At 39.8% G+C, this 27,285-nt stretch overlaps 1 protein-coding gene across 2 annotated transcripts in view; it reads right to left on the reverse strand.

Moving 5' to 3' along the window:
- The window catches only part of FBN1 (fibrillin 1), a 240,478-nt gene that overhangs the window by 57,951 nt on the left and 155,242 nt on the right, over positions 1 to 27,285 (reverse strand). For both annotated transcript variants that reach the window (XM_010357811.2, XM_010357809.2), the window contains 16 exons: positions 25,455 to 25,682; positions 23,829 to 23,954; positions 23,574 to 23,702; positions 22,761 to 22,886; positions 22,524 to 22,649; positions 20,874 to 20,996; positions 19,325 to 19,450; positions 17,207 to 17,332; positions 9,114 to 9,236; positions 8,841 to 8,963; positions 7,095 to 7,220; positions 5,113 to 5,235; positions 3,242 to 3,364; positions 2,768 to 2,932; positions 621 to 689; positions 401 to 526 (listed from right to left, as the gene is read on the reverse strand). In XM_010357811.2, the coding sequence (XP_010356113.2) occupies positions 401 to 526; positions 621 to 689; positions 2,768 to 2,932; positions 3,242 to 3,364; positions 5,113 to 5,235; positions 7,095 to 7,220; positions 8,841 to 8,963; positions 9,114 to 9,236; positions 17,207 to 17,332; positions 19,325 to 19,450; positions 20,874 to 20,996; positions 22,524 to 22,649; positions 22,761 to 22,886; positions 23,574 to 23,702; positions 23,829 to 23,954; positions 25,455 to 25,682 (2,088 nt within the window). The remainder of the gene's footprint in view (positions 1 to 400; positions 527 to 620; positions 690 to 2,767; positions 2,933 to 3,241; positions 3,365 to 5,112; positions 5,236 to 7,094; positions 7,221 to 8,840; positions 8,964 to 9,113; positions 9,237 to 17,206; positions 17,333 to 19,324; positions 19,451 to 20,873; positions 20,997 to 22,523; positions 22,650 to 22,760; positions 22,887 to 23,573; positions 23,703 to 23,828; positions 23,955 to 25,454; positions 25,683 to 27,285) is intronic.

Genomic DNA, 27,285 nt, shown 5'->3' on the forward strand with positions numbered 1-27,285 from the left:
CATGAGCACCAATGACAAGTGGTGAAGGATTAAAAGAAGAGGGTCCAGAACTCCCCCAAATAGAGAAGTAGCACTGAAATGGGACCTGTGCCACTCTCGTAAAACATGGCTTTTCTGAAGAGCACGGAAAACTCTTTTGTAAGCATAAATGAGACTATGGTCCAGCAGAATAAGATACTGTTTTTCTCAGGAAAAGAGGGAGATTTAGAACTTACCAGAAATGACATCATCTGAGTAACATTAGTCCAAATTGCCACGTGTGACATATTTACCTGGCTATGCTTGTGTTTAGACCATTGTGCTACACTGCTAAATTCTATTTTCCTGGTAACCATATTCTGGTTTTGCAGGTCAGTTCTCCATATCTGCAAGACCTTATCATCCTACAAGGACCATTTACCATCACACACTCGTGTATCTTCATTCAGGTAGTAGCCGGTTGGACAGCGGCACTGGAAACTCCCAAAGGTGTTGATACATTTTCCTCCTTGGCACAGCCCTGGTAGCTCCTGGCACTCATCAATATCTATCAAAATCAAAACAAAGGCATTCCTTTAGCATTGTAAATAAACCCAAGGAAATTCAAGTTGTGCACTTTAAGACAAAGGAAACACAATTACCTTCCAATATAACGGTGATAGGATTTGGTCGGAAACCTTCCCCTCCAGGACAAAGAATTTTGTACTCGGCTATTGAAACAAAAATTCAAATTGAGTTGTTTTGAATCTAAAGTTTTTAGAAATGGTATCTTCAAGAGAAATACTGACATATCCCACTGAAAATGTTCATTTTCAGGAATCTTTAGTTGTTACTCTGCACGTCTGAAGTAAGGTAACACCTTTGTGTACACTTCCCATTTTCCAGTGGTTTTTATTATGTGTCCCCAAGGCAAGGCCACTGTCCTCAGTCCTTGGACTCTAACCACTCCCTGGTCTTATATGCGTGTGGACTATTTATCCCGTACCTTCATCCCTTGTTTCTTTTTACAGATTTTCTTTCCCTTTTTATTTTCTGAAAAACTTCATCTTCATTTTTATGTTCTGTTCGGCCTTACTTTCTGGGAATTACAGCTTCCCTTAATAACCTTAATTGGCTTGTTTCCAAAACCCTTTCCAAATAGAGCCTTCGGAAAAACTGTTCTCTGTTGATTCCCATCCCAATTATCTCCTTAATGACTAGAGCCCTTTCTTGTGCCTCCGTTTCTACGGGTAGCAATATTGATTCTCCTGGTTTCCAAAAACAACTTTCTACAGTGTCCTTGGGTTTCCCCCATTCATTCTCTCATCCAAGTATTTTTACCCAGAACCATTTATTTCAGTGCCATGCACCAGCACGGTGATATGTACAGGCCATGTGAATAAGAATGTCTGTAACCTGCTGCATCATCCCAGTGAGGATCTATAAGATCAGTTCTTTCATAATGTCATGGTCTGTCCAGATCTGCTAATCCCTGTCCTGGCTTCCTGAAATTATACGTACACAGGCCTATATGTATATATTCCAGTTCTAACTCTGGTCCAGATCTGGTGTGGCATGGATATCTATTGTTTTGCTACTCATTATTAATCTACAAAGCTGACTCCCCCAATTAAGTATCTTAGTTTGCCCCCTTCGACACCAATGAAATGAACTGTTCTCCTCTTTCACTTGTTCTCCTCTTTCTGCAATCATTCACACTTTTTGAGTTTCTTCTTTCATGTCACAACCGTCTTGAAGGCTCAATGAAAAAAAGCACAAAGCCCCACCCTCTCTCAAGCAGAACTGACCTCTGTTTCCGAAGAGAAGAGAGAAGGAGGAGACAGCTGAGCACTCACCCCCGTGCTGGGTGCTCTGCATGAGTGATTTCATTTAATCCTATGAGGTATTTTATGAACGCTAAGGAACTTGCCTGAGGTTACACGGGTGACAAGTAGTGGAGTCCTAATTCACACCAGGTGTGCTCTTTGTACCAACACAGCACTGTGTCTGCTCTTTCTTCTCTTTCTGAGGCCTATTTTGAATTATAGCGCTTATGTTTAGGTCATAATTTGCCGACTGTGCTGTATTCTCCTGAAGGGCAGAATCCAGTCTAATTCATCTTTGCACATCCAGAGTACACACTCTAGGTACTCAACAAATATTTTTAGAAGAATTGAATAAATGACCCTTCAGCAAAAAAAGAATCCATACCTATCCCAATATATGCTATAAGCAGTAGCCACTGACTTTTGCTAAAGAAGCTACATCTAATTCTGAATCATAATACAAGACCCACTTGGAAAAATGAAAACCCTTTAATATTTTTAGGAGACGTAGTTTGTATGTCCTTACAATCACATGCTAAAGCTTTCTTTCAAGCCACACCATAAGAAAGGAATAATCTTCCATTTCGTAGTTGCTTCTAATTGCTTCTCTTCAAACCCAGCGACACTGAGTCTGGCCTAGAGCTTTCAAAACTAGTCAACAGATGAGAGGAGGAGAGATAATCAATGTGTCCCTGGAAGGTAAGCAACATGGTGTAAGTAACCGAGTCTGGAAAATCTTTAAAATAATGCTTTGTGCTTTTCACTTACACAGAAGTGAGATGTTACCTGCCCTACCTGATCTTTTGGTGGGAGCCAACCAGGAATATTTTCTGACTCTCTAACTGGGAACAAGGTCCCCTCTACAGGGCTGAGAGGACTTACCTTTCTTCTATGATCTAAGAGTAGAAAAGGTTTATCTTCTGATCTAGAAAGGAGAACCGGCTGGTGTTGAAATGATAATAAATAGGAGGCCGTCCACTTACACGTGTTCACAGCAGGGCACATCTCACAAGGAGTACCCCAGGCTTTCCCCAGAGAACAGCAGCAGGAAGCTTTGGAAACACCAACTCCAATTTCATTGCTGCAGGCTGTATCTCCATTGTCTCCTCGAGGTCGAATATCCAAATAGCAGTTTCCAGAGCGGGTATCTATTTACCGTATACAAACACAAAAGCGTCAGGCAGAATCTTTCTACTGGGGTTGAAAATTCAAACCCATTTCAGGAACTGTTCAAAAACCATAATTTACTTTTACTGAGAAACTAAAAAGTGCCCATGAACATTACACACTACCAAGAATCTTCCCGATGGAAAAGATATCTGAACATAAAGGAGAGACAGGAAACGTTTAAATTTCTGTATCATTCATTTTGCAAACTTTGAGAATGGAATGTTTGGTGCTGTTTTCAAAATAATACACAGTATGCTTGCTTCTCTGAAAAGTTTTTAAGGTCTTACCAACACAGCCAACTCGAGTTGGGTTCAATTCGAAATCAGGTGGGCAGTCACAGGTATAGCTGCCTGGAGTGTTGACACAGTTCCCACTGATGCACGTGGTTGGATCCAGGCATTCATTAACATCTAAAACCGAACAGCAAGCAGTGGAGTTAGCACCTGAGCCAGGGCAGGCGGACATCGCCATAAAAGAACAGGGCCCAGTCTAGAGCTCCAAACAAGAATTTTAAAGCTACTAGTTACAACTGCATCTAGAAATGCGGTCTTCCACTTCAGAAATAAAACCCCTCAGGAAGGAAATATGGTATAGTCTTTGGTTGTCTTCCCCCGGAACACATCTACCATTCAAATTTGTCATCAGGATAAAATATAACTTTGGAACTAGGAAAAATATTCCAGTCAAGGTAACTGAAGGCAAAACACTGCTGTGATCTGGGTCAAACAAACATTCAGACGCCGTTTTCAAGAAAATATATTGAGTATATGTGGCTTGTTATTTCATCAAATGAGAGCAAGATGTCCCAGGAAACCCTCAGAAGGGCAACTCTTGCTGCTTCCCCTGACACACACGTGAAGCTTAGCGTGTTCCCTGAGGTTGGCAAGGAGTCTCTCTCCCATCACCCATGCTGAGTTGAATATTTCCCTTTCAGTTTCTATTCCAAAAATATGTATAGAATTCCAGATATTTAGGACATGGGTTTTGGCAAATTCCACTCTGTACAATTCCTTTTGTCTGTTTTGAACACTCGTGAAATACTCAAGAATAGAAGAACGGCTTCTGTGAGGAGGGACTGGAGAAGAGGGACGACACCTTTGCCTTGATCCTCCCCTTGGATCTCGCAACCCTCCTGTGGGTTGCGCTGCAGAAGATTTTTTTGTTCAAATTGCATGTGAATTTGGATGGACAGGGCCAGAGTAACATAAATGAGATTAGACAGAACGATGTTGATAGTGATCTGGGGCACACAGGGGAGGGTACAGGCCATGGAGAGGGGACTTCCTGAGGCATGCAAGAGACCCAGCCTGGTCTCATCACAGTTTTAAGGAAAACCAAGGGAAGAATGTGTGGCTGGAGAGGAATACTCCATCCAGAGCATTTGCAGGGTGGTAGTGGTGGTCATGATCTGGAGAGCCCCTGAGTCATGGTTTGTTTAGGTGGTTGAAAAGACCAGATTTTTTCCTGAAATTTGAACTCATACAGAACATAAGTTGTTTCTTCAGTACCCTCGAACAGAGGGGTGAATTAGGAAGGGGAAATGCAAATGGCTTTCAAAGTCTTAATGCCAAAGAGAACCAAGTGGCAGTCTGCTGGGTGTCTACAGTTTTTCAAAGCTTTTTATAATGTTCCCTGAGAGTCCCTGGCTCAACAAGAAAATGATTTATACACTAGAGATAGGCGGCTGAGCTCTGTGACCAGGTACTCTGGTGACCACGCGCAGGGCAGGGGTAGGAAGGAGTGGGGTGGGTACTGCAACAACAAAGTACAAGGAGAAAACCCATGATCCTAGGGCATGGCCTCCAAAAGGAAACTCTCCGACAATGTACCCAAGTAGAAAAGGAAATGGCTGGGAAGCTACACAGCTGGAGCACCCCTAGAACATTCCTTTGTAGCCACAAACTCAATTTCAAGGCTACGAACTCTGCTCCTTCAATTGTCTTCGACTCTTCCCTCTGGATCCTCACCTCCAATCAGTTCCAGTTCCATCTCCAATCACCTCTCAGTCAGGTGTGAGAAAATGTATCTGTGATTCTTATTACTTCCCCCTAGATTTTCTTGTCCTCTGTGATGGCCCTTGTGTAGCCCCAGGGAGGCTCTACTAGCTGGGTCCCCCGGGACACCAGGGAGCCAATTTTGATGCGAGCAGAGGTCTTACCTGTGCAGTTCCCGCCGCTTCTGTCCAGTTCGTAGCCTATCTCACACTCACAGCGGAACAGGCCTGGGAGGTTGTGGCAAGTTCCAAAGACACAGATGTTTGGAAGGGAGCACTCATCAATATCTTGGGGGAGGGAGAAAAAAAGCAAAGCAGTTAATTTATATTTTTCTATAAACATCTGCCAAATATAATTAGGCAACTAATGTAAATATTAAGAAAATGCAGACTACCTAACACAAATCTGGGCACTTCTCCTATAGACTTTTAGATGATTTGTCATACACAGGGAAGTCTCGTAGGTGACAGGTTACTTTTCCTCAGTCCCTATTACATGCCAAGCAGCAGGCTGAGCATTTTACAGATACGTATCTCATTTGTAGTTTTCCCCGTAGGTCCACATCAGTTCCGTAAAGTAAGAGCCAAGCAAGCCACCTTACATTAGATTTGTGTGTGCTTTTTTTAAATCTATCTAGTCACTGTTTTTGTTGTGAATCAAAATTTCACAAGCTACAATGTCTTTTGGGGAACTGTCATAATTAGTTGCATAATCTCCAGTGTCCCTAGTCCTATGGCATGTGTTTGCCTTTGTTGATGAAGATTGAAAAACCGCACACGCTTCTTCCAGGCCTCTGTCTCTGCCTCCTGTTAACATTCTTCATGTGCAGTTGACACATAGTCACATTTTCAGCCTTGAGACTGGCTTTAAATAGCCATGACCACTCCGCCAGCCATGATTTATATTAAGAACAAACAAACAAACAAAACCGTCCCTTATAGCAATAAGAGAAGCACAACTTTCACTGTGACTATTTATGTTACCAGAGGTGGCACAGTACCTGTTTTCCTTGGATAATTGGAGTAACAAAAGTAAACAAGGCATTAGGCACATGATCAAGAGCATAATCTGGTTTCTTGACTCCAAGGAGTTTTATATCAAACTCTGCACATTTAATTTAATATAAACTGTATAAAGAACACCCAATGGTTCCATAACAAAGAAAAGTATTTACATAAAAATACATGAGGGCATGAGTATGCATGTCCTAGCTAATGACTGATTTTGAGTTCATGTCTTGTTAACAAGGAACAACTATTAACTAATACATTAATCAGGTCTTGTTTAAACTCCTACTGACAATCGTTATCATTTGTTTATTTCTACTGAAATCTTCTTTTCAATGAAGGAGAATGTGCTTAAATTTGACAAATGTGGGTAAATGGAAGAATCTTGTGTTTCCTCATGGGATCCAGCCTTAGCTAACAGGTTCCCAGGACTCTTCCTGTCTGACTAATACTTACCAGAATGACAAGAGCCTAAAGCTGAGAGATACCATGCCATATGGCAGTATCCCAAGGGTCCCCTATTGAACAGATTTGCAAACCTGTCCCATGTTCATATATGTTAGATATTTAGAGCAAATGTGAGACATACCATTCTATGTATGGACAAGACTATTTGCTCTGCTTTTATTTCTAGAAACGAAATACAGTGGAGATTAAAACCTGTGTTTCCATATTTAGTGATAATCCCATAACAGGACATTATCAGGGAACTTGCACTTTGAGCTCTTTTCCCCCTCAGTAGGGATAAATGGGTTGCATCTCCCTCGGTAGGGATAAATGGGTTGCATCTCCCTCGGTAGGGATAAATGGGTTGCATCTCCCTTGGTAGGGATAAATGGGTTGCACTGAGTTAACCACACCTGGTTACCCTCACTGACCAATGGGTATACCCTTGCAGACCATGCGGCCAAGGCTGGATGTACAGCTTGTGGCCAGTCAGCTGAGGTTTTCTATGCACCAAGAGAAATGGTCAGCTGGAAACCTAACCCCTCTACAGACTGAACTGACCAGCTTAGACATGAAGCTAAAACATACCTCAGTTAAAAAAAAAAAAAAAAAAAAAAAACGCATCAGGAATGTTTAAATAACCTAATCTCATCAAGCCCGACAAGGCTCCCAGCGGCTTCCCCATCAGTTACCTTCACAGGCTTTCCCATCAGCACTGGGCACGAAGCCCATGTCACATTCACAGCGGTATCCTCCTGGGGCATTGAGGCACTGGCCATTGCCACAGAGATTCAGATTCTCAGAGCACTCATCAAGGTCTACAGCCAGAAAGAAACACACGTTACTCTTCCTCGCTTAGGGGCTTTCGAATTCCTCAGGTCTAACAACTTTCCAGTGCAGCAATGTTTTGGCATAACATTAATGTGACACATTTAAAGTCATTTATTTTTCTCTTTGGAAGGCTAATCTTGAATATGCAATTTACATGGGGCTGATTCAGAATCCTGAATGATGATTTACCCTGAATGAGGTAAAATGAATAAGCCGAAGGAATCATGCAAACCAAGGCCTGTTCAAGAAGGGTCATCTGCATGGAGGGCACACCCATGATGGGAAATGACACATCATGTTTGTGCCTATTTCTCAAGTTTCAGGCTTAGCTTAGATGGGCACCAAAAGTGCACAAGAATGGCAACCATAGGGGAGAAGAAAAATTTCATCTGTTTAATCTCTACCTAGTTTTCTTGATAATCACAGGCATTTAAATATCAAACACATAAACCACACATGTCTAATACATGGAATTTGAATATGTTCTCAAAACGATGGGAGGTTTTTGATGACAAAACATCAATAAGTTAGGCAAAAATGATTCCCTCTGAGATAAAACTTTCAGTGAATAAAAAAAAAAATTCCAGGTAAATCACTTAATGGGCCTTAGCCTCTATTGTGCTTAAATGACTTTTTATGAACAAAGTGCTCAGGATAAATTAATGTTTTAAATTATAGGAACAGCTATGCGACCTAATGGCCAATGGATCTTACTATTTTATTTAACTCCAGAGCTCTGATATAAAAAGTGCTGTCTGTAAATACATGCACATGTAAGTATATGTATAATTTATGTAATGACAAGTCTAATCATGTATGTTTAAATGCGTATAGCAGTTTATGTTAATTCTATGACTATTAATTAGAGCCAAAAAGAAAATTTCATTAATACATTATTGCAAAACCAGAAGTGAATGAATTCCATAGCAGGTTTGAAATTTTTACTTATACCAATGTGGAATGTTGATGATGATGATGATGATGGCGTGTTGGAGAAAAATATATACTGTTCTTCTAATCTAGAACATCTAATCCCTTCTCCTTACATAGCTTCCTACAGCAAGCTTATCCTTGTGGGGTTACAGAAAGGAAGTCGTTGATGAGAAATAGGCAAAAAAACATAAAGGCCAGGCATATAAAAAGAAGTATGATTTGTTTAAATTAAGGACATCATTATATACAGCTATATAATGATATATATGCCAATTGTAAATATTATAAGGCCTAGCTGACTTGAGGTGGAGAATGGTATGACTTTTTTGGTATCATTTTGTGTTAGAGCACAGATCACTGTAAATGATGTGATAATGGCATCTAAACATCTATCTATCTATCTATCTATCTATCTATCTATCTATCTATCCATCCATCCATCCATCCATCCATCCATCCATCCCTCCATCTATGTATCTATCGAGAAGCTTTTGAGGTCTCCCTAACTGACCTGGTTCCAATTTTTTTTTTTTCCCCACAGAGCTCTAGTGTCAAATGATGAATCTTTTCTATTAAGTGGCCTAGTCTTCAAAAAAGAACTGCTAGCCTGCGAAATGTGGAATGCCTTGCTTCTCTGACTAGTGTTGACCCGTTTGTTTCTAGTGTGAACATACCTGTACAAGTGAAGCCATCGCCTGTGTATCCTTCCTTGCACAGACAGCGGTAAGATCCCATGGTATTCTTGCAGTCTGCATGCTGGCTGCACATATGGGTTCCATTGGAACATTCGTCCAGATCTTATGGAAAAAGGTTATATCATTATTAACAGAAAGTGTGGTATTTAAAACCAATAATACACAAATTAAGATAACTTTACAGAATTAACATTTTCATATGTGTAATCTACGCAGTCCTTGATAAGCAATCTCTGTTACTTTCCTACTCACCAGTGCACTTAATGCCATCTCCAATCCACCCAGGACTGCAGCTACATTTGAAACTTCCTGCTGTGTTGGTACATACAGCGTGTCTGCCACAGTTGTGTGCTCCAATTTCACATTCATTGATGTCTGGAAAAATGAGCAGCGATTTAGAAAAAGGCTCAGCACCAATGTCTTTTGGTTTTTAAAATAAGTAATATTCAAAAGTTGACTTGCCTTCAAACTTCCCATGGTATAGTATAGATTGGTTTTGCATCCATATATAAACTCTACATATATTAAACAGTTTTAAATTTCAAATTATAAAGGTATAAGAATATGATTGTACTAGCTACTATTAACTCTAACTATTTTCCATATTTTAATGTAAGTTTCCAGTCACTGCAAAGTGACCTTTTACAGCTGAAGACCATAAAAAATGAGTTGCTTAATTTTCTATGGTTTTAATACTCCTTGTCATATATTTTCTATTGCTAATATTTTTAGTAAGTCAACTATGGAGTAATGATGCACATTATTTTCATATCTTGTATAGACAAAAAATACAAACCTGTTGGCATGTTAGAAAATTTTTGCATTATATTCTATATATAAAATATATTTTATTCTTAAATTTAAAAGTTATTTAATTATGCTTTATTTCTATAAAAGCTTTACTTTAGGTATTGCTAATTTAAGCATTTGCAGAAAATGTTCCTTAAGACAGTATATAAGCCGTCTTTCCCTAGCTGTTTAGAGTCCTAGCACATTGGAGAGCCTAGCTTTCTTGTATATTTCATGTAAAACTCAAGTTAGTCCAATGGGGATTTTGTCAGAATATAAGGAGTACCAGATTAGGGTGACATTACTAAGACTCCAAATTTTCCAAAATGCTCTATTCTTCAAAATTCCATTGTCAACTTTAGCCAAGATAGACTCTCTAATATAAATATGTTATAGAAAAGAATATAAAGTTTTTTTTTTTTTTTTTTTTGAGACGGAGTCTTGCTCTGTCTCCCAGGCTGGAGTACAGTGGCTGGATCTCAGCTCACTGCAAGCTCCGCCTCCCAGGTTCACGCCATTCTCCTGCCTCAGCCTCCGGAGTAGCTGGGACTACAGGCACCGCCACCTCGCCCTGCTAGTTTTTTGTATTTTTTAGTAGAGATGGGGTTTCACCGTGTTAGCCAGGATGGTCTCCTTCTCCTGACCTCGGGATCCACCCGTCTCGGCCTCCCAAAGTGCTGGGATTACAGGCTTGAGCCACTGCGCCTGGCCTAAGAATATAAAGTATTAAGTGAAAATTTCCTGAAATGAGCCTATTCTATAATGGGTTACCCTCATAATCAACTTTGTCATTAACTAAGAACAAAAATTCATAAATATGGTACTCTATATGGAAACCAATATCTAACACCAATCTTAGGTCAAGAAGAACAATTTTGCCATACAAAACACTGAAAGAATTTCCAGTGAACACTTGAATAGTGGCGTGAAAAAGAAACTGGGCAAGTAATTCATGTTTGCCGTTTTGTTTACTTATGAAGCCCAATTAAATGATTTGAAAGTATTTGCAAACATGCTATTTGCCAAGTGTTCCATCTGAAGCTCTGAAATGGTCCTGGGATCTTTGGCTTCTTTGTAACTTCTACAGCAAACACAAAATGAAATAAGAACAGATTGCTCCTATAAAAGAACTTTATAATATCACTAATGATCATAAAAATGAAGCAGCATGCCTGGAAGAATGTCCTTTCAATCATGACACATTGCATAGGTGGATTTTAGTGTAACCTTGGCAGCTACACGGACCTATCAGGTTATTACTGCAGGTCAAGGGAGGCACATAACTTTAGACGGTGACTGGGAGCTTTAACCAGCTAAATAATTAAGCATGGTACATTCCAAGGAAATGAGGAGGAAGGCCAATTCAGGGACACAGTGCTAAGTAGGCACAGGAATTCAAGAACGTATGTCTTCCCATACCTGACCTAACAGACCCCGCAGAACTAGCACAGATGCTCCCAAGCAGGACTGTCGAAACTTCTTTCTGCCACAGGTAATTGCTCCCCTCAGAGGTAATGCAACAAATTACCCATTTTTGTGGAGTCCTGCCTAAATTTCTCTCCCATATTTGTCATGATCTCTGACAAATCATCTTGTGTGGACACAAAAAGCTTCAACTGTATAAGCATCAAAGCCTCCAGATGTTATAGAATCAAGGAGTTTTCTAAGTGGAAAGAACTTGTAATTCAATTCTCTCAATCCTCGGTTTCTCAGAAGAGGACACAGAAGTTGGGCCCCACAGTCAGTGAGGGGCAGAGACAGGACCTCCTAAAACTCAGTTTCCCCATCTGGTGATTGGCACTCCTTCCCTTGGACCACAGCTGCCTAGTTGAGCCCCCTCCCTTCCCCTCCCCTCCCCTCTCCTCTCCTCCCCTCCCCTCTCCTCTCCTCCCCTCCCCTCTCCTCTCCTCCCCTTCCCTCCCCTCCCCTCCCCTCTCCTTTCCTTTCATTTTATGGAGTTTTGCTCTTGTCGCCCAGGCTGCAGTGCAATGGTATGATCTCGGTTCACTGCAACCTCCACCTCCTGGGTTTAAGCAATTCTCCTGCCTCAGCCTCCCTAGTAGCTGGGATTACAGGCACCTGCCACCACGCCGGCTATTTTTTTTTTTTTTTTTTTTTTGCATTTTTAGTAGAGATGGGTTTTCACCATGTTGGTCAGGCTGGTCTTGAACTCCTAACCTCAGGTGATCCACCCACCTTGGCCTCCCAAAGTGCAGGGATTACAAGTGTGAGCCACTGTGCCTGGCAGAGCTCATTTCTTTAGTCATATCAGGATTTTATTCTTAGCCTTGCTTTATGGAGTTCCCAAAATATTGGTGAATATTAAGTGACTTATAGAAATACTCACTAATATCTTCTACTAAGCATAATTTTCAGACACGACCACAATCTATTAATCTAGTAATTCTGTAATCTTTTTCTTTCCAATTTTCTAATGACCAAAGGTACTCTTATTTTATGAGTATTATCATTTTCATGTGGCTTTTTACCTTCCACGTTTAATCTTGCAATTAAGAAAATTATCATTTCTTTTTAAAGGAGAGTCTCTTTTAAAAATCATCAATAATATGCTAACAGAAATTTATAATTTAAGAAAGTGTTTTCAGTTTTATGGCAATGTTTTGAAGGTGAAAAGAAACTATATTTACAAGAGGCTGTGTATCATGGGCTTTCGGGTAATAGGAGAGAGTAACTCAGAAGCCAATATTCAATTCTCCATTCTGTGAATATTTGTGTAAGTTATTATCTCAATGCTTTACACTCCCAGTATGTAACAACTGGAGAGACTTCAAGCGGTCATAAAGTATAAAAGCATCTCCAAATAAAAGGTTTTTGCATGTGGGTGTGTGTGCATGTATGCACCAACCATTATTCATTAATTGTTTCTATGGCAGATTTGGACTGTAATTCATCATAAAAGCAAACAGACGGGGAAAGTGAGCCATAAGGAAAACAAGCAAACGAAAATGCTGTATTGAAACACTCTTCAATAATGTGAAGGAACCTTGTATATGTTTGCCAGGAATCTCTCTTTCTGTAAAACTGTTCTCTTTCCTGCACAAGTTCACTGCAAACAGAAAATTCCTTTTTAAGATTAAGAATAGCATAAGCCAAGAAAAGCAAAGAAATTCAAATTTAAAGGTGACACCACAACCTTCTTAACCTCACCAAACCTTTGTCACAAAGACTCAAAGGCCCTCTTGCATGGCTGTCTTGAAGGGCAAGGGTGCGGTGTGGGCAGACCCTGCTCACAGGCTCTGCGTATGTCCCATGCAAGTCTGATATCCAAGTACGGGCTTGTGCTCGGGGCTGCTGTGGCCTCCTCTTATAGTCACACAGAGAGAGGCTGTATCACCCACACAAACACCTGCCTTCCCCACCATCTGGGCATCTGTCTCCTGGATCCTAACCTGGCAGAGCTGTGCACTGCAGAAACTCCTTGATTAGGCATTGAGGAAGAGGGCGTTACCATGAATGGAGAGGCCAAACGTGAAGGCTACTTGGATTTCTTAATTTGGATCCAAATTTGAGCCAACACTATTAACTGAACACCCTGGAATTTTCAAAGGCTGACAACCAGTGAAGGAAAATTAGCAGTGATAAGAAACTGGAAGGAGATGAACACAAATTCTCACTGACTGTTGGTGGTTGAAATATGTGATTCTCTCCTATGGACCAAGACCCACCAGAGACATTTCTTTTGTGAAAGGAACCAGCTAGTTTCCAATAAAGAATGACCCAGAAATCCTGCTATTTTAACTGAAAACAAGTCGGATTTAATTCCACTTAATGGTATACTTGCTTTATTCATGAACTAAGTAAGCACGTGATGGGAGGCAGGGTCTTAAAATTAGCCTGTGAAAGCCAGGACCACCCATCAAAGATGACACCTAGAAGAGCCTTAATTATGTAGAACAGGCAGCAGACGCCTTACATTGGGTCACAGAAAAATTGTAATCCAGCCCACTTAAGCCAAGGATAGAAAAGCTGTGTTCTACGTTTCAAGCAAATGTGTTCTCTCTCCATTAAATGGAACTTTCCCCCTTGGCAATACCCACGGTCTGAACAAAGCTTAAGGAGTAAAAAGAAACCCTTAGCATCTGTGTGGGCTGGGAATGTAAGTCAGTGGGTGGATTCTGAACATTGCTAAAGTGATTGGGGGAAAAAACATGTTTATTTGTTAAAATGGAAACACTCAGTAACGACAGGGAGCTGAAATATTCAGACAAAACTCTAATGGAGCCCAGAGGACTTTTTCTTAGTTCGCATGAAACAAAATTGCTCCTTATGAAATAGCATACATATTTTCATAATTCTTTTCATTAAACAATAATCTAAATAAATAAATAGATAAATAAGTAGACATATTCCTTTTGTCTGCTTGTTTATCCAATTAGGCAAGACACATATCTCTACTTACATTAGTTGTCTGGAACATTATAAACAAAGCCATCACCAAGGTAACCTGATGGTGTTCTAAGTTGTGAATGACACGAATTTTAAACTAAAAGCAGCTAAAAGAGCCTTAGTGACATGGGATTCAAAAAACATTTTGCCCCAGATTTTTAAAAACATGTTTTCAAGTATACCAAACTTACTGTTTGGTTAAGCCATTTCCAATCAAATTTGATGTCCTTCCACAGGTCAGGGCTGTTACTCACCCAAGGAGAACATTTGAGTAACTGCAGAGCACCCTGGTGATTTGTTCAAGATCATGAATGAGAGGATTTACTAAGAACACAATTCAGGATACTACTCCTTCAGATGAGACTATCACATGCCATGTTACTCTGTATCAAAGGGGCATAAAAGACTCAAGTCTTCCTACGTGCTAGCTGGATTTTATCAAATTGGAAAATCATTTTAGGCTGTAATTTTTAAAACTGGAGGAAGAGCTCAAGTGTTCCTTTGACTTCAAATCTATGTTCATGTGATTGACTCAAAGGCTGCTGTTCTTTTTTTTTTTTTTTTTTTGAGACGGAGTCTCGCTCTGTCGCCTAGGCTAGAGTGCAGTGGCCGGATCTCAGCTCACTGCAAGCTCCGCCTCCCGGGTTTATGCCATTCTCCCGCCTCAGCCTCCCGAGTAGCTGGGACTACAGGCGCCCGCCACCTCGCCCGGCTAGTTTCTTGTATTTTTAGTAGAGACGGGGTTTCACCGTGTTAGCCAGGATGGTCTCGATCTCCTGACCTCGTGATCCGCCTGTCTCGGCCTCCCAAAGTGCTGGGATTACAGGCTTGAGCCACCGCGCCCGGCCAGGCTGCTGTTCTTAATGTAAAGCTGGTGTCACTTCATGCGACTGTAGTGCACAGCTCTGTTATCATGGTCTTAGTATCTGTGCAAATTCAACTACGAAACGCAAGCCTTTCTATATAAAGAGGAAGATTTTCCTTCTTTAAACTGATTTCAAGCATGAATCGGTAAACAGTAGCATAAAATTTTTGCTAGACTGTTACATTCTCAAATGAAACAAAATAATGGACAATAGATATAGACTAGAAGCAATGGCTTTCATTAAAGTGGCCTCTAGACACTGTGTCTACGTTTCATTTAATTTGACAATAGCTTTTATATATTGACCAGTACTGCGCCAACAGCATTGTATACATTATATCTAATTTACCTAAAACTATATTAAATAACATGAAAATTTAAGCTTTCTTCAGGGTAAGGCCTAAAATAATCCACCACTGCACATGACACAGTTAGTTAGAATTTGGAGCACTGAATTCTAGAGACCTCTTTCTTATAGGGAATGAAGGCTGTTCCATGAGATTAACTTCTCCTTTCTTTTTTATTTTATTTTATTATTTATTTATTTATTTTTATTATTACACTTTAAGTTCTAGGGTACATGTGCACAACATGCAGGTTTGTTACATATGTATACATGTGCCATGTTGGTGTGCTACCATTTGACCCAGCTATCCCATTACTGGGTATATACCCAAAGGATTATAAATCATGCTGCTATAAAAACACATGCACACATATGTTTATTGCAGCACTATTCACAATAGCAAAGACCTGGAATCAACCCAAATGTCCATCAGTGACAGACTGGATTAAGAAAATGTGGCACACATACAACTTCTCCTTTCTTAAGCATCACTGCCTCTGGGTTGAATTTCAAAGTGCTCAGCTTAGCCAAACAATGGTATTATCCTCTTTTTAGTTAAAACATAATACAGAACTATCTTACGTTTCTTTTCACTACTGCCAGACCATCATCCCTGACCAAGTCCTATATTTATAATGGAAGCTAAAAATAAAGCTTGAACCATAGACACACAAAGCTAAGCACCATTTGTACCAAGAAGCCATATGGGGAGTCGAGAGTTTAAACACTGTGCCATTTATCAGAATGGACCCCTAGCCAGGCTTTATGTAAGGAGTAGCATAGTGAAAATGAAAACATTCCAGCTTCATGCTTCTTCTCATAATTTGGCTAGCATCTGTTATTTCTGAACCAACAATAATATTATTGCCCTTATCCTACATATCAATAAATGTGAAATAGCATTATTGGCCAGTTTGAAACAATAATAAATATATTTTGGTGTTTTCCTGAAATATGTTGACATAATTAAGAGGAGGAGCTGCACATTTGCCACAGGGCCAATCTGCAAATATTTTAATGTTTGTTTTAAGTCATAAGAGCTTGCCAAACTGGTTTTTGGAATTAAAGACTGTTATTTATAAAGAAATTATTCAGTTACCTAATTCAAGCTCACCATGGTTTCCACTATGTTTTAAATTATGTTGTATGCCATAATCTGTTAAATTAATGTAAGTAACTAGAGTAAAACTTTATCATATCATTCCATGGACTTAATGTCATTGCCTCATATTTGAAAATACCAGCTAAACACTTATAAACTGAACACAATGTCATTACCACAGAGTAACTTCTTCCATTTAGCATTTAATAGGATAGTCTCCTACAAATATTGTGAAAACATTTTCTCATGTGCTATTGGTAATAGACAAACAACACTTTGCAAACGGTTTCATTATCACTTCGTAAGATTTGCTAAGCCCCACGAACGAAGATTCATTTGGACTAACACAACTTAATACATGAAAAGTGCTCCTATTTAAGGCACTGGAAGACTAGTGAGAATTGATGAAATATATGAATTGTAGGATGTGTTCCTTTAAAGAGCAATTCCAGTTATAAACCGTAAATGAAGTGTTGGCAAAGGAGGTTATTGGAAAAGGCTTGCTTCGGTCAAGGACCATGAATATTTGGTAATTAGCATGTTCAGTAATTTGATATGAAAATGTGATTTTTAACCTCATAAAAAATGTGTTATTTACAGTGTTAATTTATTCAATACACCTTTTTTCCCCCAACAGGTCAAGAAAAAACCTTCAACTTGGATCCAATATAAATGATGACAAGTTTCAAAGAAGTGGTAGCTAAATTAATGAAAAATGTTATGCAAAATGCTTTTTAATATAGTTAAAATGTATGAGTTTTAAAACACGTATCTATAATTATGATACCAATCTCTTAACTACTTAATTTTTTATTGTTCTACTTGAACAAACACACCTGTACAGCCAGTTTTTCCTTTTTTGCCAGAATAGCCCATATCACAGTGGCAGATAAATGAGCCTTTCGTGTTTTCACAGGTTCCACTTAGGCAGATGTTTGGATTCAGGTCACACTCATTGACATCTGTAAAACATAGATATTATTAATACATGTAGCTATTTGATATCATTGCATACTTTCCCCCTGAGATAAAATAACTATGACACTATTAAATTTTAGAGGCCAATTTACATTTGCTCTTCATTCTTTACATTGCAAGCTCATCATTCAGACTGGCTTTCATCTGGCCCATAAGCAGCCAGCCAGGTAATCAAACAAACGGATGGACTCCGTGCTGAGTTTAGAGCTCGTTTATGTGACAGTCTAGAAAACTTTTTAGAACAGCATACTTTGTTGCAGGATGAAAAGTTTAATTCAGTCTGCATGATGCTAATAATTTAGTTTTCATATTTTGAAAGACAGGATAGATGAACTGGTTGCCTTAGTGTAAGCAGTTAAGGATTTCACTTCTTTTCCAAACTAAAAATTATTTATTTTTTATGACATTCATTTTAATTTCTAGGACTTCCAAAATTTTCAGCAAAGGCTTTCAGAAGATAAATGTGATAAAAATTTAAATATAATCAATACTAGAGTCTTGCTTCTGGCCAGGATAGAATAACAGGGATTAAAATTACATTCTCAAATGAAACAACCAAAAAGTGGACAAGAGATACTTTTAAAAATGGTTTTCTAGACATTGGACATTAGGCAACAAAAGACAGTGATCCCTGAGAGAAAGAAAACAAACTAGGTGAATTCTACAATTGCCCCAGATTACTGAAGAGGGAAGTTTTAACTCCATGGCATAAGCAGGGGGTACCAGATGGAACTAGGCAGTGTCCCTGAGTTGAGGAGATGAATCTGGGTATCTGGAAGGCTGAGGTAGTTAGGGTTCATAGGGCAGAGTAAAGGACAGGAGAGAGAGCTACACAGAAGAAAGCAACACCAGAGATCTGCCAAAAGTCTTCCTCAAGTATTCAGATGAGTAGTGACCAGCACATTCATGTAAAGAAACAAATTACTCAAGGCTGGGGAAAGCACTACCGAAGAAAATGAGAGGGAAGAATCCTCAAAGTTCACAGGGGTCTGGAATTGTGCCTGTTCCCACTAGTCAGACTGGAAAACCTCATAATTCACAGGGAATCGGGTAGAATATCCAGAAGGGTCTTGCTTCACTAACAGAGCAAAATTACCCCCTAGACTAACATAGCTTAAAAGCTTAAAAGCAAGACTTTGAAAGGGATCTCTATGTTTCCAAGTAATTTATACTTCAGAACAAAGTTCAAAAATATTTCTAGGAATACAAAAATATCTAGCACTCAGCAAGACAAAATTTACAATATCTGGCATCCAATCAAAAATTACCAATCACTCAAGGAAGCAGGAAAACATGACCCAAAATAAGGAAGAAATTCAATTTATTCAAATGATCCAGAACTAATGCAGATGATAGAATTAGGAGACAAATACACTAAAAGTTATTATAACTGTATTCCGTGTGTTCAAACAGCTAGAGGAATTATTGAACTTATTATGCAGAGACCCAGAAGATATGAAAAAATACCCAAGTCCAACTTTTAGAAGTGAAAACTACAACACCTGAGATGAAAAATACACTGTATGTGAGGAAAGTCAGATTAGATATCATAGAAAAACAGTTTATCAAATTTGAAGGCAGAACAATAGAAACTACACAAAACAAATAGATCAGTTCTAAAGTTTACTGCATTCTTGTCAGAGGTAAATTTTGTTTGCCTTTAGTCAAGCATTTAAAAGCCTACACTCTAGTCACAACAGAATGAGGGTTAAGTGGACAAAAGTAACGGATAGGCATTAAATGTCCATCTGGAGCTGACAGTCAGTCAGTCCACATAACGTATCTGACAAGAGTACCATTTAATAGTCACAAGAAAGCTCTCTTTGGAATGCTGGTTAAAATATGAGTATTGTGCCCCTAAATAGCCTTACTTTTCCTATGGAATCTTTCTATCAATGACCCAAACTAACTTTATGTAATTTAACAGTGCTTATAACTAACAAGACAAGATGAAACATTCTGTCTTCTTTGCTTACCGACACAAGTCTTCATGTCTTCAGATGCCATGAATCCGTCATAACACAAGCATCTGTACTCTCCAGGGATATTTGTGCACTGACCACCATCACAGATATTGGGATTATCTTCACACTCATCGATGTCTGCAAAGAATAAAACCAACAACCACAGGTTGTTGATATTGGTTCCATTATTCATGGAGAAAACATTAACTGACCCAAGCCAAATAAACTTAGCCTACTAGCATAAGACTATTAACACTCAAATCCAAATGAAGCTTTGCATAAACTAGTCCATTGGGTTATCCTTGGTAAAAAAAGGAAAAAATAATTTTCAATATTTATAATATACTGTTCAAGGGCAAAGTCCACACCTGCTTAAAAGGTTATTATTTATTTAAAATCTTTATCTCATTTAATTTATCATTCAAAAATCATTATAAATCTTATTTTCCTTATTGTCAAATTATAAATGCCTGAAGTCTATCAAGTGTTTTAGCAATATTTTAAGGTAAGAAACACTTGAAATAACCATACCTACTTAGATGCTCTTAGTAATAATATTTACTTTCAACAATTTTTTTTTTTTTTTTTTGAGATGGAGTCTCACTCTGTCACCAGGCTGGAGTGCAATGGCGTGATCTTGGCTCACTGCAACCTCCGCCTCCCGGGTTCAAGTGATTCTCCTGCCTCAGCCTCCCGAGTGGCTGGGATTACATACATGTGCCACCACATCCAACTAGCTTTGCATTTTTAGTAGAAATGGGGTTTCACCATATTGGTCAGGCTGGTCTTGAACTCCCGATCTCAGGTGATCCGCCTGCCTCAGCCTCCCAAAGTGCTGGGATTAAAGATGAGCCACCGTGCCTGGCCTTATTTTCAACAATTTTTATAGCCAAATTTATATCTAGATTTTTCAGGGACATTTTTCTAGGTCAGTAAAATAATTTTGGCTCCTAAATCCAAACTCTCTTCTTAAGCCAAGCCAAAATCAAAGCCTATGTTATTACCCACTTTGTTTCTCACCTCTACCTGGCTCACAGCTCTCGCAGCCAGGGTGATACAAAAGGAAGTATAAATTAGACTACTGGTTCTCAAACTTTAGCATGCATCCAAATCATTTGGAGAGCTTGTGAAAACACAAATTACTGAGATCTACCCCAGTAGTTTGTGATACAGTAGATCTGGAATGGGGCCTGAGATTTTACATTTTTTAACAAGTTCTCAGGTGATGCTGTTGCTGATGGTTCAAGGAATAAACCTGGAGTTGCACTGAATTAGACCAAAACATCAAAAGTCTGGTCAATGAAGGAAAATGTATTTTACATTCCACTTATTATGTGCCAGGTACTATGGTAAGCTCTGTAAATACTATTTTATGCAGGCAATTTGAACTCCATTTTATAGATGAGGATTCTAATACTAGGTATATTGATCAAGGATACAGTTAAAATATATGACAAACAAGGGTTTGAACTCAAGCCTGCTTGACTCTAAAGCCTGGGCCCTAAACTACTTTACTTAGGAACCTACTGACAGATTCAACATGAGGCTAGAACCTACTCACCGGTGCATGATCTCTGGTCAGGCATTAGTGCAAATCCCGGCTGACAGCTACATTCATAGCTGCCTTCAGAGTTTGTGCAGAAGGTTTCACAACCACCATTCATTATGCTGCATTCATCAATGTCTAAGAGAAATGAAAATAAAATCACCTTCTGGTATGGTTTGGATGTCTGTCCCCTCCAATACTCACGTTGAAATTTAATTGCCATTGTAACACTATTCAAGAGGCAGGACCTTTAAAAGAGGTAATCACCCTATGAGGGCTCTACCCTCATGGTGGGATCGGTGCTGTAATAAAAGAGCAAGTTCAGCCCCCTCTTGCTCTCTTTCACCCTCATGCTCTCTGCCATGGGATAATGTAGGAAGAAGGACCATGCAGAATCCTGGCATCTTGATATTGGATTTCCCACCCTCCAGAATTGTGAACTAATAATTTCTGTTCATTACAAATTACCCAGTTTCAGGTATTATGTTCTAGTATCACAAAAATGGGTTAACACACCTCCCTCTGTGTTTATGGGCATGGCACATTTTTAAAGTTTCCAGGCATAGGTCAAATAAAGGGGGGAAAGCACTTTTTAGGGCAACTGGCAGTCACTGTTTGATTCCTTCAACAAACATTAATGACATACCTACTATGTGCTAGAGATGAGAATCTAATATTGAATGGGACAGACACAATCCATGCCTTCAAAATGATTACACTGCGGCCAGGAGAGAGATGAACAATTAATTGCACGATGCATGATGTGACATTTGCAATGCAGGAGAAGTATTGGGTGCTAGGAGAACACATCTCAGTTATGATAACAGGCACATGGATGAAATTCTCTTAGCCACAGATTCACTTACAAACTTGAAATTCAGTTTGATTGGCTGAGGTTCCAATCTTTTTCAATAACCTGAGTTGAAGTTCTGAGTTGTCCTGGGCCATGTTTCAGAAAAATTTGGGCTGATTTATGGTTTTGGGTGGAAACCATGTGAGACTTGGCAGTTCCACATGGTGTACACCCCAAACCAGGCAAAAACTGGCAGTTTCTACAAAGTTTCACTTTGACTCGGGGCACAATAAAGCCACAGGACTGTCTGTGCCACTCTTCACAGCACGACTAAACCTACAGAGGGCTGACCACAAAGCAAAATTCTTGTCCCACAAAAACCCATCTTTAAGGAGTGCCAGGCATAGCCTCAACTGCAGTGTAAGATATGAACATTCCATGGTCTTCTTTCCAATAGCTATTTTCTGAAATCTTTTAGCCAATCTAAACCACATAAGGGCAGAGATTTCACCTTAGCTTTTTTGTCTTTTCCACAGCACTCACCGTGTTTAGTTTATTTCAGGTGGTCAGTTACCACTTGTTAATGTGCACTGGTATGCGCATGTGTAGACAAAGCACGTGCTACTACTGTTCCCCATCCAAACGGCATGGGTCAAATTATGTTTATTAGAGCTAAAACATCCTATGTCCTTCATTTAACTGGCTCTTTAAACAGATAATGGAGATGAGATCCAAAGATCGTGAGCCACTATAAAAAGAATATTGCAGGGAAACAAGAAAGATAAGTAAAAGTAGTGATGAAAACAAAACTCAGAGTACACTGAGTGTTTTGGGAAGAGATGAAATAAAATAAAATGAAATATAGAGCTTACCAACACAAAATAGCCTATCGGGAGTTGAATGGTAGCCAGGGTTGCAGGTACACTGATACTTCCCTATGAGGTTCACGCAGCGGCCATTGGGGCACAGGTGCGCACTCAGCTCACACTCATTGATGTCTGTTGGGAAAATAAGAAGAACAAACACCCAAACATAAGCTTCCGACTCCGGCAGCGATGTCGTTCAAACAACTGACCTCAAGTCAATGGTGTGAAAGTCTTCCTCCTTACCGATACACGCGGAGATATTGGGGGACAGCTGATGGCCAGGCGGGCATTCACAGCGGTAACTTCCCTCTGTGTTATGGCAAACACCACCTCGGCACAGGAGAGGATCTCTCTGACACTCATCGATATCTGCGAAATGGAAATGACTATGTGAAAGGTGGGGGCCTCATCTCCTCTACCAGACCAGAGCACCCCCTCCCCTGCCCGTTGCTGGGTGTCCATCTTGACCTCCTTGTCTCAAGGTGTGACAACTCTCTGGTGCTATTCATACACCAGGGCTTCCTGCAGGATCAGACTAAAGCCAAAATGCAGCCAAACTCTTGGTTTATTTTCTTCTCCTGCACTACCCTGCTTTCCTCACTTCCTGACAAGTACCTTCTGACAGAACTTGCTCACAGAAAGAAATAACACTTTTGCAAGAATCTCCACTTCCAACTTTGTTTCTAGGAAACCAGACCTAAAGCAACGAGCTTATCAATTGCCTATTCTAGAAGTGTTGGACAGACATCCTGTAAAGGGACCTCTACTACAGCTTCTGTTTCAATTGTCCTCTCTTCCCCCCGGGTATCCATCCTAGGTGTTAAACTCACTTCTCAAGGACCCACAACTGGTCTCCACCATCACCCACAAACCCACAGCATGAATTCCCTCATTCTTTCTACCTCAGTCTCCCTCTGTTGCAGACTGATTCCTAACTCACTGGTCTCGAGCCCAGTGCACTGGGGCAGCAGGAAGAACCTGGGACGTAGGCTATGAGCCATCAAAGCTTCATGGAATCCTTCTCTTTCTGTGTTGATCACATGATTCCAAACTTACCCATGCAGTTCTTCATCATCATGAATCCACTTTCATAGCCTTCGTCACACTTGCATTCGAAGTCCCCAGGGGTGTTCACACACTGGCCTCTGCCACAGAGGTCAGGAGATATGCGGCATTCGTCAATGTCTGCACGAAAACAGCAAGTGGCAGCAAATGAGTCTCAGGACAGCCTTAATTCTTGCGGCAATATGTTAAGGATAAAGAGTTTTAAAGGATGTCCCCTCTCCTGGCCCTTGAGGCTCATTCACTGACCTGTGCAGTTCCTTTCTTCGGAATCAAGAGCAAAACCGCTGTCACACCTGCACTTAAAGCTGCCGATGGTGTTTCTGCACTTGCCATGGGTGCAGAGGCTGGGAATCATCTTGCACTCATTGATATCTTCAAGAATAAGAAAATGTGGGGCAAAATAAGTTGATGAGCAACCAGTCAGGAGGTCTCAGTGCCCACCATTTTAAATCCTGAAGGTTGGAAGTTCTTGATTTAAGATCTTGGCAATACACATTTCAAAGAATGTGTGATGATCCATGAGATATATGACTTTGTAAACATTTCTAGCCTTTTAAATTTCTACATTTTATAAAGCATTGTTAAAGAAGCAAAGAATGTGTCTATTCAGACTTCTAGGGCCCAGTACACTGCCTGATACATAGTGAGTACTTAACCACTACTTGCTGAATGAATAGATAATATGTTCTAAACCACTAGTATCTATATTTAAAGCACATAGAACATTATTAGAATATATTATCCTACAGCTATCAATTGACTGTGTAGCAGAAGGACATATTCACGTAATACTGTTTGGTGCTTTTTTGGATATGCCAAAAAAAAATTTCAAAGATATAACTTATAATTTAAATTATTTGCCAATAATTTGTACAATTTAGAAATATTTTCTCAATGTTATCTTAAATTTTCTTTCTTCCTTTCTTTCTCTCTTTCTCTCTCTCTCTTCCTTTCTTTCTTTCTCTCTCTCTCTCTCTCTCCCTTTCCTTCCCTTTCCCTTTCTTTCCTTCTTTCTTTTCTTCCTTCCTTCTTTCCTTCCTTCCTTCCTTCCCTCCCTCCCTTCTCTCTCTCTCTCTCTCTCTCTCTCTCTCTCTTTTTTGACACAGGATCTGCTCTGTCATCCAGGCTAGAGTGCAATGGTGTACTTGGTTCACTGCAACCTCTACCTCCTGGATTCAAGCAATTCTTGTGCCTCAGCCACCTGAGTAGCAGGGATTACAGGTGTGCACCACCATGCCTAACTTTTTTTTTTTTTTTTTGTAGACATGGGGTTTCACCATGTTGCCCAGGCTGGTCTTGAACTCTGGACTCAAGTAATCTGCCCACCTGGGCCTCCCAAAGTACTGGGATTATAGGCATGAACCACCGTGTCCAGCTCAAGATCTCATTAACATAATTTAAAGAGTTTCTTGTAGACTAGAAGACTCTGCATACATGTAACATGTGACCTGAGTTTCCTACTACAGGGGCCTTTTTCCAAAACAAGACCAAACACTTAAGAAATATGCAAGTTCATTTCTACATGTGAGACAGAACTGGGAGATTAAATCTCCAGAACACCAAGTCCTTCTTCAGCAATGAATTACCATAGCCTTTGGAAGCAAAATTAAAGTTCCTTTGAATTTACATAACCGACATTGCAGAGGGCCATGTAGAAACTATCTCTCCATACAGAACAATTTTAACCCCCAGGGCTTCTTGGACTGAATAGTTAAAAAAAAAAGTTCATACTTTTCTAAACAACGATAATTATATAATTCAGAAAGCAAAAAGTGCGTGCTGGGATGATCAAGTAGAGTGCTGAGATCATGAAAATGCATCCTGTTGGTCTAAAAAGAAAGGCAATTGGCCATGGAAAACATAACACTGTACCTTTGAAGAAAGGCTTTCCATTTGTAATTTCTTTTGTGGCAAATCCGGGTCCTCTGGGACACAGCTCCTCGTACTCAGGAGTATTTCTCATGGGACACTCCTCGCATTCCTCAGTACCCCAGGCTGCCCCAACGGAGCAGCAGCAGGCATCCATGCGGTGGCGGCCAGCAATAGGCAGAGTGCACTCCTCGTCCTCATACCTCAGGAAGCAGGTTTCCAGGCGGATATCTGTCAGAAGGAACCAAGGGAGGTTAAATAGAGCTGCACGGCTTCCACTGCCCCAAATTGCCAACACTCTGTTAGGCAAAGTACTGCACACGTAATAATTTGCTGTATTCTTATTGACTGGAATTAATTTTATTCCTCAAAAACAAAACAAAACAAAACAAAAAAACCCCCCAGGCTCTGGGGTAGGTATCCTCGCCTAATAAAGACTCTCTTTGTCAGCCCATGTTTGTACCTCCTATTTCTGAAAAGTTCCCTTTCAACGTTAGGTGTTTTCTGATAATTCTACATAAGGAAAGGTATTCCGAGAGATCCCACAAGGCTCTTTCAGGAGATGTTTTCTCCTGTACAGAAATTCCTGTCACCGATGCATGCACGCCATGATGCCTTGGCATGTCCTCCACAGCTAAAGGCCAGCTGTACTCTCTATTGTTGGAGAATGCTTGCCCTAGTGCAATCACCTTTTCCTCAGACCCACTTCATTTTTGGGAAGGTAGAATGGTGAACTCTGCAAAGAGGACCGTCTTACTTGAGATTGAAGAGAAAAATGCAAAGAAAAGCCATTTACTTTTCTTCTCAAATATTTCTTTCTTGTCTTACTTGAGACTGAAGAGAAAAATGCAAAGAAAAGCCATTCACTTTTCTTCTCAAATATTTATTTCACCTCAACACGTGCTTATGGGCACATTCTTCAAGATACATGTGGGATCCCTCTAGCCCCAAACCCAAATTCATGGGTTATGAAGAAGAATAGAAAGCCTAACCAAGCAGAGGTCAGAAGAGCTGGATTTTGGTCCCGTTCTGTAACCCAGCGGATTGTCCTCAATAAATTATCCTAAACCTGAATTTCCACATTTGTTATACGATGTTGCACTCATCTCTCTTAAGGTTCTGTGAAGCCCAAATGAGTTTATACATCTGAAAGTAATGAAGTGTAACTGAAACGTGAGATGTATCCTCCTTCTCTTTCTCCTTCATGATGGGGCCATTAACAATTTACCTAACTCCCGGGGTTTTCTCTAACGTTAGAAAGTTTTTGAAGTATTCTGGGCAGCTTTATATTCAGGCTTCCCATATTAAGATAAATTATTTTAAAATGAATCCAAAATTAAACACTGAAGCATCTTTCAAATGAAGAAACTAGAAGAAGATTCTCATTAAATACCGATTCCTCCTAAACAAAGAAACTAAGACTCAGAATAGGATTAACTGACATCCTTAATTACAAAAATACTTTTGGCTTTGAATTCCCACTTCCATTCCATATTATCTATTTATACTATAAACTATAAAGTTCAATATTTAAAGGTTTGTTCATTCTAATTGGTAACTGATCAAAATCCTTCACTCTATACCACTTTTTAAACTACCTACAGTAGTCTTCACTGAGCGTGCACTTCAGAGTAATGTGGTTTCAGATGTGAAATACAGGTAAGCATCATTTCCAGAGTCATGGACTCAGAGACCAGTGATCCAAGGGATATACTCTACGCAGAGGCAGAAGCCATAGTAGTAACACCAGTAGATGCATGACGGTGGGATCTCAAACTTGCTGCTATCACGAGTCCATAGGGACTTAGGACTTAGAGTTCTAAGGATTAAGGAT

The sequence above is a fragment of the Rhinopithecus roxellana genome, chromosome 5 (assembly GCF_007565055.1).
Source record: "Rhinopithecus roxellana isolate Shanxi Qingling chromosome 5, ASM756505v1, whole genome shotgun sequence".
NCBI classification, from domain to species: Eukaryota; Metazoa; Chordata; class Mammalia; order Primates; family Cercopithecidae; genus Rhinopithecus; species Rhinopithecus roxellana.